The sequence below is a fragment of the Talaromyces stipitatus genome, genomic scaffold (assembly GCF_000003125.1).
Source record: "Talaromyces stipitatus ATCC 10500 scf_1105507295527 genomic scaffold, whole genome shotgun sequence".
Classification (NCBI taxonomy): domain Eukaryota; kingdom Fungi; phylum Ascomycota; class Eurotiomycetes; order Eurotiales; family Trichocomaceae; genus Talaromyces; species Talaromyces stipitatus.
In genome coordinates this window covers 3,017,931-3,036,707 of record NW_002990114.1, presented here as the reverse complement: position 1 = coordinate 3,036,707, position 18,777 = coordinate 3,017,931, and the positions used below count along the sequence as shown (strand labels likewise).

General features: G+C 47.3%; 5 protein-coding genes across 5 annotated transcripts, besides 1 other annotated feature; 3 read left to right on the top strand and 2 right to left on the bottom strand.

Moving 5' to 3' along the window:
• Positions 1-223: 223 nt before the first annotated feature.
• Positions 224-2,015, top strand: TSTA_091440 (nuclear distribution protein NudE; the record flags this gene model as incomplete). The annotated part of the gene is made up of 2 exons (XM_002478821.1): positions 224-460; positions 519-2,015. 2 exons carry the CDS (start codon positions 224-226, stop codon positions 2,013-2,015), a joined length of 1,734 nt encoding a protein of 577 aa, XP_002478866.1.
• A 1,054-nt stretch (positions 2,016-3,069) lies between these two features.
• Positions 3,070-4,324, top strand: TSTA_091430 (GPI anchored protein, putative; the record flags this gene model as incomplete). Its single annotated transcript, XM_002478820.1, has 3 exons — positions 3,070-3,201; positions 3,253-3,474; positions 3,539-4,324. 3 exons carry the CDS (start codon positions 3,070-3,072, stop codon positions 4,322-4,324), a joined length of 1,140 nt encoding a protein of 379 aa, XP_002478865.1.
• Positions 4,325-7,244: 2,920 nt separating this feature from the next.
• Positions 7,245-14,270, top strand: TSTA_091420 (acetyl-CoA carboxylase, putative; the record flags this gene model as incomplete). The annotated part of the gene is made up of 4 exons (XM_002478819.1): positions 7,245-7,394; positions 7,465-7,730; positions 7,781-13,445; positions 13,494-14,270. The coding sequence occupies 4 exons, from the start codon at positions 7,245-7,247 to the stop codon at positions 14,268-14,270; spliced, it is 6,858 nt and encodes a 2,285-aa protein (XP_002478864.1).
• Positions 14,271-17,455: 3,185 nt separating this feature from the next.
• On the bottom strand, positions 17,456-18,380 carry TSTA_091410 (uncharacterized protein; the record flags this gene model as incomplete). The annotated part of the gene is made up of 3 exons (XM_002478818.1): positions 17,456-17,688; positions 17,886-18,174; positions 18,245-18,380. Coding segments are annotated over 3 exons (658 nt in total), but the record flags the coding sequence as incomplete, so codon positions are not given.
• Positions 17,480-17,785: a mobile genetic element.
• Positions 18,381-18,421: 41 nt separating the features above from the next.
• Positions 18,422-18,725, bottom strand: TSTA_091400 (uncharacterized protein; the record flags this gene model as incomplete). Its single annotated transcript, XM_002478817.1, has 2 exons — positions 18,422-18,553; positions 18,624-18,725. 2 exons carry the CDS (start codon positions 18,723-18,725, stop codon positions 18,422-18,424), a joined length of 234 nt encoding a protein of 77 aa, XP_002478862.1.
• Positions 18,726-18,777: the final 52 nt, after the last annotated feature.

Genomic DNA, 18,777 nt, shown 5'->3' with positions numbered 1-18,777 from the left:
TTGGACATCCGAATGACAACAACACAGCAACAACGACCCTCGTCATCGTTAGGGGGGCAACCAGAGTCAAAGACTACAACAACAACTCCACTCGCGGCGATTCAATTGAGTATTCGAGTTACTCCCTGCGACTCACGACCTTCTGCAACATTATATTCAACATACTGCATCTGCATGTGCTGGCCTTGATCGGGCTACAGTACCCCCCCGCGGCATCATAACAATGCCGGTCGCTGATCCCAACACCACACCTGCGGCCACCAAAGCCAGTCATGATGCGGAGGAACTCGCCTATTACAAAGCCCAATATGAGCAACTAGAAGTTGAGCTTGCCGAATTCCAGGCATCCAGTCGGGAACTGGAGGCTGAGTTGGAAAAGGATATTGAGGCATCTGAGAAACGGGAGCGACATCTGAAAGGTAAAGTCGAGACTTTGTCGTATGAGGTGGAGGAATGGAAGGTATGTTCTTTAACGTCCGACGAGTTCACTGGGATGCGCTAATTAGATATGTTGTCAGACCAAATACAAGCAAGCCAAAGCTGAGGCCAGCTCAGTTCAGAACACCCTTCAAAAGGAAATCACTAGCTTGCGAGAGGGAAATCGAGCGTTACAATTGAAGCTAAGAGATATTGAAGTCGCAAACGATGATTATGAGCGTCAGGCTCGAAACACAACGTCGTCCCTGGAGGACCTGGAATCGAAATATAACATGGCGATCGAGCGCGCTGTACTTTTAGACGACGAAGTCAAGGCCGGAGAACAAGAACGAGAAGCGCTGCGCATTGAGTCTCAGCGCTTGCGCGACGAACTTTCAGACCTGAAAATCGAGGCCGACATCATCACTGACAAGCTTCGGAAAGCTGAGAACGAGCTCAACCGTCGTCGCAAACAGCCCGCTTTGCTTGATCCATCTGTTGCGCATGGTTCTCAAAATGCCGAAGCTGGTCAGCACTCCCCTGTAACCACCTCCTCGTCTCCAACCATGAACACGCCTCCTGCAAAGTCCGTGTCATCCGCGACATCAGATGCCATCACGCCCCCTTCGCCCTCTGCTTCAGAGTCTTCGGTCAGTGTGCGCAAACAAGGCGCAGAAGGCGGCTTCAGCGGCACACGAGTCTCGCTTGGGAAGACAGCCCCTCACTCGGCCTATGCCAGACACACTCGCACGCCGTCAATTCCTCAGGCCAATGGATACTCTACCCCATCCATGTTCCGTCAGAGTACTTCAAGGATGAGCTCATCTGGTATCCCTCGTTCTGGTTCGCTGTATCAAATCCGAGGCCTGATTGGAAAAATGCAAAAACTCGAGGAGCGAGTACACTCGGCTCGTTCGCGATTACCTGCTCCTGTGGAGACACCGACTGGTATGTCGCCTCGAACACCATCCGCTGCTGGCCAGAGTTCGATACCTTCATCTGTCACACTCCGCAAGAGTTCACGTAAGCGAACAAGTACGGGTAGCGCAAATTCATCAGTGCGGGACGGAGATACCTCTAGTTACCCCTCATCATTCCTTCCGCAAAGTCGTCAGTCGTTTGGACGTTCGAATGACAGTCGACCAAGCAGTCGTACGAGCTTTTCAAGCCGTAGCTCTATCGGGCCAGGGAACTATGCAAGTTCAATAGCGCCGTCACGGCCAGACAGCAGGCAAAGCCGAGCGCGAACGCCGCTTGGCCATTATTCGACCAACCCAACAACGGAGAGTCGACGTCCACGGTCTTCCATGAGCTCATACTCCCAGAACCATGCACCAGCTAAGAGCATGACGTTTATTGAAGAAGACGTTGACATTCCAACCCCTACACCTCGTCGAGGCACTCTCGATCAAGGACAATTCCGTTCGTCGATTCCTGCACCTGGAAGTCTGAAAAAGCGGCCTAGCAGCATCGGGCAGAGGACGACAACTATACCTACGCCGCGACGGGTGACATCCAAAATCGATGTACAGAAAAGGGAACCGAAAGCAAGCGGCGAGGAGCCTTTGAAATTGGAAGATCTTGGCGAGACCTACTAATCATCCGTACAATTGAAACTTTTGCGCATCATCCATTGTCTATTCATCTCTCTTCGGCTTGGTCGAAGTTTTTGAAGTCTGCTCATTCTACAACTCGTGTACATTGCATGGCGTAAAGGTGCATTGGATTTACCTTTTTGGGCCAGGACGGTGATTTGAATTTCTTGGTTCTCTCTTAGGTTTTGATATTACCATGCAGTACATATGACACTGCACGTACAGGTACAGCTGCTATATTGGCATTGGCATTACAGCATTTACACATACCGGAAACCTCCATTGGAGGTTAGCCCCATGGAAGTGGCGTGTCTACTTAAAACCTACATACTCTCTCATCCGTCATATTCGATGGAGTCCTATCGCTGTGCACAGCATGAACTTTCCTTATATGTTTGATTATGATTAACTTTTTTTTTTGACTCTTTTGGGTTACTTGAGCCAAGACCGAACTACATTTCAATTCGTTGTGATTACTTTTTTTTTCTGGTTATATTACTTGGATTGGTTTAGATAATACCCAGCGTGAATGAGATATACATTGATACTATGAAACCCGACAACAACATGGGAGAGGGCATTTGGCTTAGAGATGAAGACCAACGCCATCAAGCCACCTGGGTAGGTCCACCAACCTTGCAACCTTGAATGTTTACAGATATTTCTGCCGGATCTATATTCGTTCCATGGTTGAATACATCCTCTCGGAAGACTTCCCAGCCTGGAAGTATATAAACGAACTATGCAACGCCCAACATCGCCACAAGCCTTTTTCTATATTGTTTTTTTTCAATATTTCATTAACCAGTGCTAAATAATAGGTTATTGCATCGAAAGCATTAAAGGAGGCAGCAAATTAATATATTATTAGTTTGTAGTGAGCCTATAAGAACCTCCGATCAACCACGTGGATTGCTTATGTAGTACTACATCCACGCCGTAGCTGGAGAACGTCGCATTATTATTTGTTTAGCTATATAAACGTATATTTTCAATGTAGATTGGCCTCATCTCTACAAATTTTTCAAAGACTTCGTTTCTTTTCATCGAGCACAAGATGAAGTTCTCTACTCTGGTCAGTGTGCTAGCTGCTACCACCGCAGCTAATGCTGCATATATCAACTACACCACTGTAACTGGATACTTTTTTCAAGACGAGCCGTCGACCGATCCTTCTACTTTCGTTTACGTATACTATTTTCCTACCTATAATCTGGGATCTCTAATTAATTCTGTCTAGTATAAAGAAAACTTCGGCCTCATCAATCGCACTTACCCAGGCGAGAAGAACGGAGGCTGGATCGGCCACGGACAGACGCAATGGCAAAAGTTTTACCATGAAGTGCTTCGATTGAATCGTGAATCACCGGAGAATGTGCAGTACAAGGTTTTCTTTTTCGGAAGACATGGGGAGGGGTATCATAATGCGGCTGAGTCGTTTTATGGGACGCCTGCTTGGAATGTAAGCTTTCCCCCTCTCTATCTACCTTTACATAGAGAGGAGATGTATTGACAACGATGTATAGTGCTACTGGGCCGAACTCAACGGCAACAGCACAAACACCTGGCACGACGCAGCCCTAACCGCCAACGGGGTTGCCCAAGCCCAAATCGCGCACAACTTCTGGCAAGACCTAATCAACAACCAAAAGATTCATACTCCAGACGCGTATTACGTCTCGCCACTAACACGCTGTCTCCAAACGGCCAATGTCACCTTCACAGGCCTCGACTTGCCGCACTCAGGCGCCGAGTTCAAGCCCACGGTTAAAGAATTGCTTCGCGAGGGGATCAGTATTCATACCTGCGACAACCGTCGGAATAAGACGTATATCCACGACCTCTTCCCAGAATGGCAAATCGAAGATGGATTCGCAGAGACCGATGAATTATGGAACGGCATAAGCGAAGAAACCAGCGACGCCGAAGCAGTTCGCTCAAAGAAAGTTCTCGACGAAATCTTCACCGAACTAACCTCCTTCGAGACAAGCGCCTGCGAACCTTCGCCCGAGAATCTATTCATCTCCGTGACAAGTCATTCAGGCCAAATCGGGTCCTTGTTGAGTGTATTGGGTCATAGGAAGTTCAGTCTTAGTACCGGTGCTGTGATCCCCGTGCTTGTTAGAGCGGAATATTCTGAGAAGCAGGTTGCGACGACTTGTTTGCCTTGGGCTGTTAGTCCACATTGTACGGCCCCTCCCCAGGCGTCGGTTTCGGCGTGTGTTTGTGCTGGAGGAGCGACGCCGGTGACGACGCCGTTGGTTAGTGTTACGGCGAGACCGCCGACGGTTACCGGGCCGGTTTGTTATTGATTGGCTGTTGAATCTGGTCTGGGCTGGGCATGGACTACCTAGAGAGTGTTAGTCCATACCGTGAGCAGGATCGGTTAGGGCTGTGATACTCACATGGAATGAGTACAAGGTCACTTAATGTTTTATAGTTCAAATCTTCATATTTAGTATATTACTGTATAACCTGTTTTTAATTTAAAATGAAATAATACAGACAAAGTCAACCATAGAACCAGATAGTTTTAGCATGCCTTGTTATTGCAATGAACTCGGCTTGATATGCAGGTCATGCTCAATACCTTAAGACATCAGTTGATTAGGTATTCTACCCAAAGTACCCGAGCATGCACCTCCATACTTCAAAAAACTCCGGAGACACTTTACGTACATACCGACGAGGAATCGATGCAACTCGTGTCGAGTTTCGACAAGTCTCGACTTCAAGGTACTGTCCACACAGCCAATAACAAGAAGAAGCCAGTCGACCAATATTCCGTCCTGCACCAGCTTATCGGCCACCGAAGGCAGATATCTGGACGAGCAAAGATCTGTCTGCAAGAGCAGGTCCGTGAGCATGATAAGCGATCATTGATACGAACACTCCAGGTTTGGAAGGGTTTGAAGTCGATCATTGATAATTGAGTTACAGCACATACGTCCCTGGTCACTGATGAATTAATACGCCGTATCGCTCATAGGTAGGGAATGCAATATCTCGTCTGTGATGGGATTGGTTCGGGTAGTTATTGTTGCTTTCCTAGTCATCGAACTTGTCGGCTTAATTCGTGCAGTAAAGTCACTACGGCAGTCCCGCTACTACCGCGCGCGGCTCAATTTAGTGATGATCATAGATAGACCGACCAGTCTCACATGCCGGATTTGAGTAGAAAGACATGGAAGATTCGAAGAGAGAGTGTGTGTGTCTGTGTGCGTACTCCGTGGATTAGATTGTCCTAAACTTGGTGTTTTTGGGTACGGCGGCCGGCCCCAACTCGAACTGGCCCCGCGGCGCTGGTCGGAGCCGTATATTAAAGTCCGCTGTAAGTTACGTGGGTATCTCCGACCGTGATTTCAGTCTTCCAGAAGAGTCCAAAAAGGGAATAGTGGGATCTGTTGGTGAGAACTCAAGATGATAGACGCGGGATCACCAGGAGTTTCGATCATCTTCTTCAGTGAGTATTGGTTGCCTGATTGTGAAGGAATGACCTCATATTTATCATGAGAATATTCTTCCTTGCATTCTTGCAAGAACCGATTCCATTTCCGGCTTGTCGAGGTTTTATTCACGTCCGACAAGGGTCCCGGTCCGGATCGGAAATGGAAAAAGCTAGGGTTTAGCTTGCCCACCTAGTAAAAATTGATACGTGATGCGTATCGTATGTGTCCGACGACTCTGATTACTGTGACTAATCAAGGTCTGCAGATCGTCACGCTTTTATCTGTCCGAATCCCCTGATTGACCAGCGATTTACCTGTTGTGACAGTGGCTAGCACTAATCCGGCATATCTCTGCGGTTGGGTAGTAAGCCTAACACCGTCGAATTCTACTGTCGGGATTGATCAACAATTCAAGACGATCGTGAGGAGGACGTTTTCGAGAGTATGAATATTCTGTGTTGACTGTGAGTCGCGACCTTGTTGTTATCCCGCTAGACAGCGTAAATACTCAATGACAAAAGCCAAGAGTCTCCCAATGCGCCCAATAACTGTTCCAGCAGCGTAAATCGCGACGCCGGAGTTTTAGTCCAGATCGCGCTCGGTCTTCGATTAGGCGGTTGGGGCCAGCCAGATGCAAGGGCGGGCTTCGTTTGCGGATCAACCCTTACTCCGTTCACCACTGTTTTCGATCTCTTTCGAAGTGGCTGTGTGTGGTATCCTGGATCGCAGTGTTACACTGTGTGTATGTGCTCGGTGTCACGAGTGCGAGACGAGGCTTGGCCGATAGCAGAATGTAATGGAAACTTGAAAGCTGATCTGGGATCGCCAACGTAGTTGAGAGAGCTCCCAAGCTCGCAAGCTCGCAAGTAGTTGTTGCTAAGAGTATGGAGTAGAGTGGTTTTGTTGATTGCCCAACAGCGCCGGAGTTGGGACCGAATCGCGGCTGCTGATTGGCTGAGCGCAACAGTTGGGGTTCTTTCCTACGGAGACGGCGGGCCGCTACCTGCCTCAAGAGAACTTGTTGCAGTCCGGGCAGGCACGACCCCCGCTGCTGCAAATCGTTCCAACCGACGGGATCCGCTAGTCCGTTCTAGGCGCATAGACAGAGCTCAACTCTTTTTCTTCTTCTCCCTCTCCTCGATAGGAATTGACAAAAGTGTACAATTGACCACTATCACGCTTACGGACTAAGGCTTGCATTGTATTCGACTTTTTAATCCTTGTCCACTCTTCCTTTCCCTTCTCTCTCCTCTTTCCTTTTTTTCCTGCTTTACAATTTTTGCCTCTTTTACTCGGGAGAAAAGAGAGAGAGTGAGTGAGCGAGCGAGCGTGAGCGTGAACGTGAGCTTCGAGTCTCTTCTTCTCTTCATATCGCCTTGGACAATTCAGTGTCGTCTGCTTTATGTACAGATATTCTTAATCATAATCTTTTTTGCGCGAGGTATGTTTTCCGATAAGCTATGAAGCTAGCAAAGCCACCCCATCATATTTTGCCGCGACTGCTTTTTTTCTTTCTCTTGAACATGACACAAGACTCGATACTGTCAATGTGAAATGTTATAGGGTTTTGAAAACAAATCTAACGAGAACCTTCTATGCAGGCTCACATCAAGCCTCGATCTACCTGTCCATTCCGCCCCCAAATCCTCGGCTCGATTACTCGGGGTAATATATGAGAAGCTAGTGCCAGCCGCTCATATCTAATCTTTCAACACAATCACATTATCACGGTCAATCGCTCTTTTTCGCGGTGCCTGAGAGGGTCTGTTCGACCTCACACAACATGTCTACTACAAACGGCCAGAGCAGCTCCTTCGCTGCCAAACATAATTTGCCTTCACATTTCATTGGTGGAAACAGGCTAGATCTTGCTCCTCCAAGCAAGGTCAAGGACTTTGTTGCAGCCCATGATGGTCACTCCGTCATCACATCGGTATGTGGAAGATTTTCTTTCTTTTTTCCCTTTTTTTTTTCATTTTAAACGGTCAAAGCTTACTCGATAGGTTCTTATCGCCAACAACGGTATCGCTGCGGTGAAAGAAATTCGGTCGGTGCGAAAATGGGCATACGAAGTTTTTGGAAATGAGCGCGCTATTCAGTTCACTGTCATGGCGACGCCTGAAGATTTGCAAGCCAATGCTGACTACATCCGTATGGCGGATCAATATGTAGAAGTCCCTGGTGGTACCAACAATAACAACTACGCAAACGTGGAGTTGATTGTTGATATTGCTGAACGTATGAATGTTCATGCTGTGTGGGCCGGTTGGTAAGTTAACATATATATTCAAAAAGCGCAAACAAATACTAAGTCTTTAGGGGTCACGCTTCCGAAAATCCCAAGCTACCAGAATCTTTAGCCGCATCACCCAAGAAGATAATCTTCATTGGTCCCCCCGGTTCTGCCATGCGATCTCTTGGAGACAAGATTTCGTCCACGATTGTTGCACAACACGCTGGTGTTCCGTGTATCCCCTGGTCCGGATCCGGCGTCGACGAGGTCAAGGTCGACAAAGATGGAATCGTGACTGTTGACGATTTCGTCTATGATATGGGCTGTACACACTCTTGGGAGGAGGGTCTGGAGGCTGCTAAGAAGATCGGCTTCCCCGTCATGGTTAAGGCTTCTGAAGGCGGCGGTGGTAAAGGTATCCGAAAAGTTGAGCGGGAAGAAGATTTTGCTACACTGTATAATGCCGCGGCTAGCGAAATTCCCGGATCGCCTATTTTCATTATGAAGTTGGCCAGCAATGCCAGACATTTGGAAGTTCAGCTGCTCGCCGATCAGTACGGTAACAACATCTCTCTCTTCGGCCGTGATTGCTCAGTCCAGCGACGACACCAGAAGATTATTGAAGAAGCTCCAGTCACCATCGCCAACAACAATACTTTCCAGGCTATGGAGCGTGCTGCTGTCAGCCTTGGTAAGCTGGTCGGTTACGTTTCAGCGGGTACCGTCGAATACTTGTATTCGCATCAAGATGACAAGTTCTACTTTTTGGAACTTAACCCTCGTTTGCAAGTCGAGCACCCTACTACCGAGATGGTCACTGGCGTCAATTTGCCTGCTGCTCAATTACAAATTGCTATGGGTATTCCTCTTCACCGCATTCGCGACATCCGCCTTCTGTACGGCGTTGACCCTCACACCTCCTCTCCCATTGACTTTGACTTCTCCAAGGAGGATAGCCGCTCGGCCCAGCGTCGTCCTCAGCCCAAGGGTCACTGCACCGCTTGCCGTATCACGTCTGAAGACCCCGGTGAGGGATTCAAGCCGTCAAGCGGAACCATGCACGAACTCAACTTCCGTAGTTCGTCAAATGTTTGGGGTTACTTCTCAGTCGGTTCATCTGGTGGTATCCACAGTTTCTCCGATTCTCAGTTCGGTCACATCTTCGCTTATGGTGAAAACCGTACGGCATCCCGTAAACACATGGTTGTTGCCTTGAAGGAACTCAGCATTCGTGGTGACTTCCGAACCACTGTCGAATACCTCATCAAGTTGCTCGAAACCCCCGCTTTTGAAGACAACACAATCACCACTGGCTGGCTGGACCAACTGATCTCTAATAAATTGACAGCCGAACGTCCTGATTCGACCTTGGCTGTCATCTGTGGTGCTGTTACACGCGCTCATCTCGCAAGTGAAGCTTGCATTGCCGAATATCAGTCCAACTTGGAGAGAGGTCAAGTTCCTTCCAAAGAGGTCCTCAAGACCGTCTTCCCGGTTGAGTTCATCTACGAGGGATGCCGCTACAAGTTCACCGCCACAAAAGCTAGCCCTGATAGCTACCACCTCTTCATCAACGGTTCCAAGTGCTCCGTTGGTGTCCGTGCTCTGGCTGACGGTGGATTACTTGTCTTGATGAACGGCCGAAGCCACAATGTCTACTGGAAAGAAGAAGCTGCTGCGACTCGCATGAGCGTTGATGGAAAGACCTGTCTCTTGGAGCAGGAGAACGACCCTACCCAACTTCGAACCCCTAGTCCTGGTAAGCTCGTCAAGTTTACCGTCGAGAACGGTGAACATGTCAAGGCTGGCCAACCCTTCGCTGAGGTCGAGGTCATGAAGATGTACATGCCTTTGATCGCCCAAGAAGATGGTACTGTCCAGTTCATTAAGCAGCCCGGAGCCACCCTCGAGGCTGGTGACATTCTCGGTATATTGGCTTTGGATGACCCATCCCGTGTGAAGCATGCTCAGCCATTCACCGGACAGCTCCCCGATATTGGACCTCCTCAGATCGTTGGAAACAAGCCCCCTCAGAAGTTCACTCTTCTCCACAGCATTTTGGAAAATATCCTCAAAGGTTTCGACAACCAGTTCCTCATGAAACAAACGCTAAAGGAACTCATCGAGGTCCTCCGTAACCCAGAGCTTCCTTACGGCGAATGGAACGCACAATTTGCAGCTCTTCACACCCGTATGCCCGGTAAACTTGCCACCCAAGTCTCCCAGGTGGTTGAACGGGCCCGATCTCGTCAATCCGAGTTCCCCGCCAAGCAGCTTCAGAAGACCATTGTCAAGTTCATTGAAGAGAATGTCAATCCTGGTGATGCAGACATTCTCAAGACCACCTTGAGCCCACTCGTGCACATCATTGAGCTCTACAAAGATGGTCTCAAAGTTCACGAATACAACGTGTTCATCGGACTCTTGGAACAGTACTACTCCGTTGAAAGCCGATTCACCGGTCGTAACACTCGTGACGAAGAAGTCGTCCTCAAATTGCGTGACGAACACAAGGAAGACATTCGCTCTGCAATCCAAATTGTCCTATCTCACACCAAGGTCGGCACCAAGAACAATCTTGTCCTTGCAATTCTGGATATCTACCGTCCCAACCAGCCCAATGTCACAAATGTAGGGAAGTACTTCAAGCCCATTTTGCGTAAACTCGCAGAGTTGGAATCTCGTGCCGCATCCAAGGTCGCACTCAAGGCTCGCGAGCTGCTTATTCAGGCTGCTTTGCCTTCTCTCGAGGAGAGAACTGCCCAGATGGAGCACATTCTCCGCTCCTCTGTGGTTGAATCTCGCTATGGCGAGGCCGGTTGGGATCATCGAGAGCCATCGTTTGAGGTCCTCAAGGAAGTCGTGGACTCCAAGTTCACAGTCGACGATGTTCTGCCTCAATTCTTTTCTCATTCCGACCTTTGGGTCACATTGGCTGCGTTGGAGGTTTACATTCGTCGGGCTTATCGTGCTTATAGTATTAAGGGTATTCAGTATCACACTGATAGCGAACAGCCTTTCATTTCCTGGGATTTCGCTCTGGGTAAGATGGGACAAGCAGACTTTGGACTTCCCGTTGCCTCCTCACACCCATCTACTCCGGGTACACCTACCACTGACGGCCCCAACCCTTTCAAGAGGATCCATTCTATCAGCGACATGTCATACTTGGTCAACGAGGATTCAAGCGAAATTCCTCGCAAGGGTGTCTGTATCCCTGTTCAGTATCTTGAAGAAGTTGAAGAGCAACTTGTACGCGCTCTTGATGTTTTCCCTCGCACCACTGCTAAAGCGACCAAGTCTTTGACTGCCGAGCTCAGTGGTAAACGCCGACCTCCTCAACGCCAGGACAGTGAAGGAGAACTTTCTGGAGTGTGCACCGTCGCCATTCGTGACGTGGAGAATCTTGAAGATGCCGAACTTTTCTCTCAGTTCAACAAGATTATTTCTGCCCACAAGGAGGACCTGCTCTCTAGGCGTGTTCGTCGTGTTACATTCATCTGCGGACACAAGGATGGTAGCTATCCTGGCTACTTCACTTTCCGTGGACCTTTGTACGACGAGGACGAGGATATCCGTCACAGCGAACCTGCTTTGGCTTTCCAGTTGGAGTTGGGCCGTTTGTCCAAGTTCAAGATCAAACCCGTCTTCACCCAGAACCGTAACATCCACGTTTACGAGGCCATTGGCAAGGGTCCTGAAGTTGACCGCACAACTATTGACAAGCGCTACTTCACTCGTGCTGTTGTGCGTCCAGGCCGTCTCCGTGACGACATTCCTACCGTGGAATACCTGATCTCTGAGGCTGACCGACTGATGAATGATATCCTTGACACTCTTGAGGTTATTGGAAACAACAATTCCGATCTCAACCATATCTTCCTCAACTTCACGCCAGTGTTCCCCTTGCAACCCAAGGATGTCGAGGATGCTTTGGCTGGATTTGTGGACCGCTTCGGTCTCCGTTTGTGGAGACTTCGCGTTACTGGTGCTGAGATCCGTATCTTGTGCACTGATCCTACAACAGGCCAGCCTTATCCTCTGCGTGTCATCATTAACAATACCTTTGGTTTTGTCATTCAGGTTGAGCTGTACATCGAGAAGAAGTCAGAGAAGGGTGAATGGATCTTCCACAGCATTGGAGGCACAACCAAGGTTGGCTCTATGCACATGCGCCCAGTATCCACGCCTTATCCTACCAAGGAATGGCTGCAGCCCAAACGTTACAAGGCCCATGTTATGGGAACACAATACGTCTACGATTTCCCAGAACTGTTCCGCCAAGCATTCCAAAATAGCTGGACAAAGGCTATTGAGAAGGTTCCAGGTCTGCTTGAGAAGCGTCCTCCAGTTGGTGAATGTATTGAGTACAGTGAGCTTGTCTTGGACGATACCGATAACCTAGTTGAGGTGTCTCGTGAGGCCGGTACCAATTCGCACGGTATGGTTGGCTGGATAGTCACAGCCTACACTCCGGAATACCCCAAGGGTCGTCGTTTCATCATCATCGCCAACGATATCACCTACCAGATTGGTTCGTTCGGTCCTCAGGAAGACAAGTTCTTCCACAAGTGTACCGAGTGGGCAAGGAAGCTTGGTATCCCTCGTGTCTACTTGTCTGCCAACTCTGGTGCTCGTATTGGCATGGCTGACGAGTTGATTCCTTATTTGAACGTTGCCTGGAACGATCCTTCCAAGCCTGAGGCCGGCTTCAAGTACCTGTACTTGACTCCCGAAATCAAGAAGAAGTTGGATGAGCGCAAGAACAAGGAGGTCATCACCGAGCTTGTGAATGAAGACGGTGAAGAACGCCATAAGATCACAGCCGTCATTGGTGCCAAGGACGGACTTGGTGTTGAGTGTCTTCGTGGTTCTGGTTTGATTGCTGGTGAGACCTCACGCGCTTACGAGGACATCTTCACCATCACTCTCGTCACTTGCCGATCCGTTGGTATTGGTGCCTACCTTGTGCGGCTCGGTCAACGTGCCATTCAAGTCGAAGGCCAGCCTATCATCCTTACTGGTGCTCCTGCTATCAACAAGTTGCTTGGTCGTGAAGTTTACACTTCTAACTTGCAGCTCGGTGGTACTCAGATCATGTACAAGAATGGTGTTTCCCACATGACTGCCAACGACGATTTCGAAGGTATCCAGAAGATCGTTGATTGGTTGTCATTCGTTCCTGACAAGAAGGGAGCTCCCGTTCCAATCCGCCCATTGTCTGACAACTGGGACCGTGATATCACTTTTGTTCCACCAGGTCGCCAACCATACGACGTACGATGGTTGATTGGCGGAAAGCAGGAAGAAGACGGCTTCTTGACTGGTCTCTTCGACAAGGACTCATTCGAAGAGTCTCTCGGCGGCTGGGCTAGAACCGTTGTTGTTGGTCGTGCTCGTCTTGGCGGTATCCCCATGGGTGTTATCGCTGTCGAGTCACGTTCAGTCGACAATGTTACTCCAGCTGATCCCGCCAACCCCGACTCCATGGAAATGGTGACCACCGAGGCTGGTGGAGTTTGGTTCCCTAACTCTGCTTTCAAGACCGCCCAGGCTCTGCGCGACTTTAACAATGGTGAACAACTTCCAGTGATGATCTTGGCCAACTGGCGTGGTTTCTCTGGTGGTCAGCGTGATATGTACAATGAGGTGCTGAAGTACGGTTCTTACATTGTTGACGCTCTTGTCAAGTATGAGCAGCCCATTTTCGTATATATTCCGCCATTCGGCGAACTTCGTGGCGGTTCATGGGTAAGTTTAATCTCCTATCATCTTGATAATTTTGCTAATCATGTATAGGTTGTTATTGATCCAACAATCAACCCTGAACAAATGGAAATGTACGCTGATGAAGAAGCACGCGGTGGTGTCTTGGAGCCTGAGGGTATCGTCAACATCAAATACCGTCGCGAGAAGCAACTCGACACTATGGCTCGCTTGGATCCTATTTATGGCGAGCTTCGACGACAGCTTGATGACAAGTCGCTCAGCAACGAACAATTGTCTGATATTAAATTGAAGATGGCTGCCCGTGAAGAACAGCTTTTGCCTGTGTATATGCAGATTGCCCTGCAATTCGCCGATCTTCACGACCGTGCCGGGCGTATGGAGGCCAAGGGCACCATTCGCAAACCCCTGCAATGGAAGAACGCCCGACGATTCTTCTACTGGCGTCTCCGCCGTCGTTTGAGCGAAGAATTGATCCTCAAGCGCATGATCGATGCTCAACCCAAACCCACTCCCAAGACCGCCAAGAGCGGTGCTGTCCCCGCCAGCGGCATTGTTGCTCCTTCATCAACCGCTCGCGAATCTCATCTCAGCACTCTCTTATCCTGGAGTGGCCTATTAGCCAGTGAATGGGAGCACAACGACCGCAAGGTCGCTCTCTGGTATGAAGAGAACAAGAAGAACATCTACTCCAAGATTGAAGCATTGAAGACTGAGACTATTGCATCTGATGTTGCTCAATTGCTGATTGGTAACAAGGAAGGAGGTCTTAAGGGTGTGCAACAAGTTTTGAGTATGTTGCCTGCTGAGGAACGCGAGTCTGTGTTGAAGTATCTTGCCTCAGTGTAAATTTTTCTGTCTCATAGCATTTTTATTTCGGTGCTTGTTCTTTCTTTTATCATTATACACGGGTTAGAAATGCGGTGATGAAATTATGTCACTTCTTACATTTCATATTCCTTTTTCTTCTTCCCTCTGATTTTGTTTATGGTCTAATGTTTTTTATGACTTGATTGGTTATGAAATAGGTGCGAATATGAATTTCTTTGACTATTCGATTTGATTTGATGGATCTAGTGATTATCGTAAATACCGGTTAGTCCCCTCTGAAGCACGCAGTGAACTAGGTACTCGCTCTTTTGTTGACACTCTTCCACCCCAATCCCCAACTCAACATGAAAGCAGCGGTCGCAATTCCAGCTACCATATAGAAAACATGCTGAACAGCATTATTGTACGCCACAATCACACCCTTCACATAGCTGAGACACCGCAGATTAATGAGCCGACTTGAAAAAGTGTGAAGAAGACTATATGTATGTATACTATTGTATTCTTAGTTGGCTTCCTGGAAAGTAGAAAGCAGAACCAATCTTGACATTAAATCGAGCGTATAGCTTGCTGTTATAGGCCGGAGAGCAAAGCTGGTAGATAATGAGGGCTTTGATACTTCATGAAGTAGACTAGCAATTTGTTACAAATAAGCACTCCATACCAACCCACATCCGCAACAGAGTGAAAGTCGATAGCGAACTTAGGGATTGCCCTTTTTTTACCCCGAAAGTCAGCACTCATAGATTCTATAATGGGATGAGCTGGCGAAAGAAAACTGCTCACTGTAGCAGTTATGGACATATCAAGCAATATAATTATGATGACTGCAACTAGAACCACAGCCAATTTGACTCCGTAATATACTGTACTTCCTCTTGATTAATCCCGGCGGGGTTATGTAACATCTTCGAGTCCCAATGGGGGCTTTCCGGCTCCTTCGAAGCCATTGTACCAGTGGTCGAAACTTGACTTGTCGGAGCCTCCAGATATAGGATTCTTATGAGTTAGCATTACAATGGGAACTTATACAGCGTGTTGGATTAGATGTAGCCTAGAGACCCTGGATATCGTCCATGCCTAAGATAGAGAAGTCTATTAGAAAAGAAATATTTGGTAATTGCTAGTAGGAAAATCTTATCGATCTCACCGTGCATCATTACTTTTTCATTATTTTCTGTCCTGTCCCTGTTTCGACACCGCAGCTATCATCTGTTTCTGTCTGCCATCTGGCGCTAGAGTGTCCGACACACGTCTAGGATTGGGGTTTATTTTGATACCTATCGTATGATAATATAATAATAACATACCATCCAGGGCATTCTTAAAGATCTTTCAATCGCGTATGCCGAGATCTAAGGAGGGCAATAGCCTAGATCTAAGTGGGTCTTTGAGGCGTCGGGTAGCGGGTCATGTTCTCCACTTTACACCCGATTAGCTTTCTCGGTATGCTTAACGTCCCCCTATCATTTTATTTGCTGTGTGCTTGAGCTTCGAAAATAATCCATATCTTGATTATTGACCTCGTATACACACCATGAAAGGAGATTCCACTACTCATGATTCAGGGTTCCAATTGAGACCGAAACTAATAGAGTGCGGTGGTGGTAGAAACATGAAAGGTCTTTTTTGGAATTGCATGCCTCGAATTACGAGACGATATGTTCCTCATTGGTACGCTATATAACAGCTGAAACTTGGAAAGTACAAGTCATATAACTCCTCGCTTCTGTGACGACCAGGATGGACACTTATTTGGCTCTACTCACGAGTCACGACTCTTCGAGGAGGCAATGCGAACACCAGCGTACTCTTCACAATCCCATGGCCCATTCTGGGACTACAACAAACAGTCAAATTTTCCATCATTGATGGAAGGGATATAAATTGGTTGGTGATACAGCCACACCTCCCTCCAAAAGCGGTTTACAGCAACCCTAATTGGACCGTCGCTGCGAATTCTGTTTTGATTCATGATTTATCCTATTTGCTACTCTAATGACTTAACAATAGAGTATTCCACCATCCAGAGCCGTTACTTAGCATATCTCTAACCTCTAATATCCTGGCAATTCGTTCTCATCGCCAAGCCACCGCGCTGGCTAGCCATGTCCACGTCGCTGGCTTCGTCTTACTGGCTCCTCTGAGGCACTTTTGCGAAGCTATTGCAGTTGCATTCTGCGAGACCATTCCTCTACTAGACTCCTGACTGTTGGCTACATTGGGCTCTGCCCTAGGTTGACTTGAATATCCTCCTCGTCCCCTACGACCTCGTCCTCCTCGATCTCCATGAACCCTGCCCCTGCGGTCTCGGCTCCCAGTATTAAGATTCCCCTGCGCAATGGCATGCTCAAATGCTGATATTTCTCGCTGTGTCGAAGAATCCTGTGTTGATATAACCTGACAGGCTGTTGGATGGTTGATTGAGCCCTTGGGGCGACCACGGCCTTGTACCACTGCCGGGTTAAACACTACTGTTTGGGGATCAATTGGAGGCAACTCTACAAGAGAGTATAACTGCTAGTACTAGTGGAAATGGTGTAGCTATAGTGGCTCCTCACTATCAATACAATGCTTGATTATATGAATGTAATGAATGCCAATGGTTCATTTTGTGATATCAGAACACTCTGGGTCAAATGGCTTCTTCATTGGTCTAAGAAAGTCATTCTTCATATTAAGAACTTTTCCAAGTGCAGAGCTTGATACCCTACCATGTACAATGCAAAAGAGACTATGACAGAATCAAAATTGATACCTTACCTTATCATCTTCATGGACCTGCTTGATTTTAATATGTTGCCAGGTTACAGTACGGTCAAATAATTCAAAAATCTCAAGGAGATTATTTTTAGAGACTTGAAGATCTCATTTTAGGGTCCAATGGGCTGATTTATTGCGGCATGTGGTTAACTGACCAAAATGCTTGACATCTAAGAAATAGCACTGAAGGAATCCTTGAGCGATACCATCATTAAGCCACTCTGAATTAATGTAGTCCATGACTTCCTACCAGATATCTCACTACTGTGTTCAGCTTTGAAAGGATTCACTGCTTCATTCTTCTTCTCCTAAGTCTTCGCGTATACAATCTTATTTGAATGTCCCAAAAAAATCCCTCCACTGTATCTCAATATGAGGCTTGTACTGTGTGATATCCTTCTTCATGCGGCTGGATTTCCATCGTAGATTGTATGGAGCACTTCATTTGTAAGGATAGGACGGGCACGTGTAAGGATATTCTTTTCAATATGCCAAAGACAGATGGTATTATTCGCCATTGGAAAAACTGTGGGGATTGCATTCATTAAAGCCATATCCTTATTAGTCAAAATACAGTTTGGCAATGGGAGATCTGCTTGAGCATAGACCTTAACCAAGCATTCCAAGATGAACTTGTAGCTCCCTTCCTTTTCATCTGAGATAAAGCCAAATCCTGCATAGAATATCTTATTACATGCTGTACAGCCCACAATATCCAAGAGAGGCATCTTATATCAGTTTGATTTGTAGGTACAATCTATAAAAAGAACGTTAGGATTTTAGCGGAGCATCTCAAGTGAGGTTTATGCATACAAAATACAGTAAGTAGTGTATTTATATTAGTTATTTCATAGTTGATTATCCAATCACCATCATCTAGAACGACACTAATAAGGGCCTGGACTGGTGTCTTGCTATTAAGGAAATCATCTCGCGACTTCTTTTTCTTATTATAGATATCTCTTGGCTTGGCAATCAATTTTAGGTTATCTTTGTAGAGGGTTGATAAGATTTGGTTTATTGACATGTAAGAATCTAAATAAGACTTGATTTGAGTCTCCTTAGATTCTATCCCTTCATGGCGTAACGAAGCAAGTGTTGATCTAGCTGCTGAATAATAATCATGCCTCGGATCTGTACGATCAAGACGCCAGCAAACCTGTATACTTATCATAGCGCAAGACAAGCCTAAATGGGCATACTATACACTATGTGCTTGTATCTCTAACATATGTCTCTTCGTTGGTACGCTCACAATATACTTCTCGGCGGCTGCACTGAAGGTAAACTCGGCGAATAGAGCCACCTTCTTTCAGTGTTTTGGATCTCTTCGTGACCAACACATATCCATAAGTCTTGGTGAAGCTATTAAGGAATTTCGTAGTAGCATCTCGGGTCTCGAAGGTCTAGTCAGTTGAAGGAGCAGGGATTTGAGTATGTGGTTCGCAGGACTCTTCAGGAGGTGATGGCTCAGGTAATGGCTCAGCGCCATACTCTGAGCTCTCGTGATCGACGAGGCGCGACACCATGGCGAATAGCTATATTGATATAGATTGATGTCTTTACTCAGTAATAGACGAGAAAGATGAGAACGTAGCAGCAACCTACTATTACTGTCACGGTCCCTTTAATATGCCTGGCATACTTTGACAATGTCATTTGTTGATCTCCCATTATCCTGTTGTCCCATTGTCTCCTATTCTTAGGCATGTTGTTGGAGATTCTCGGCACTGTAGTTAGATTCCGTAGGCTTCATCTGATG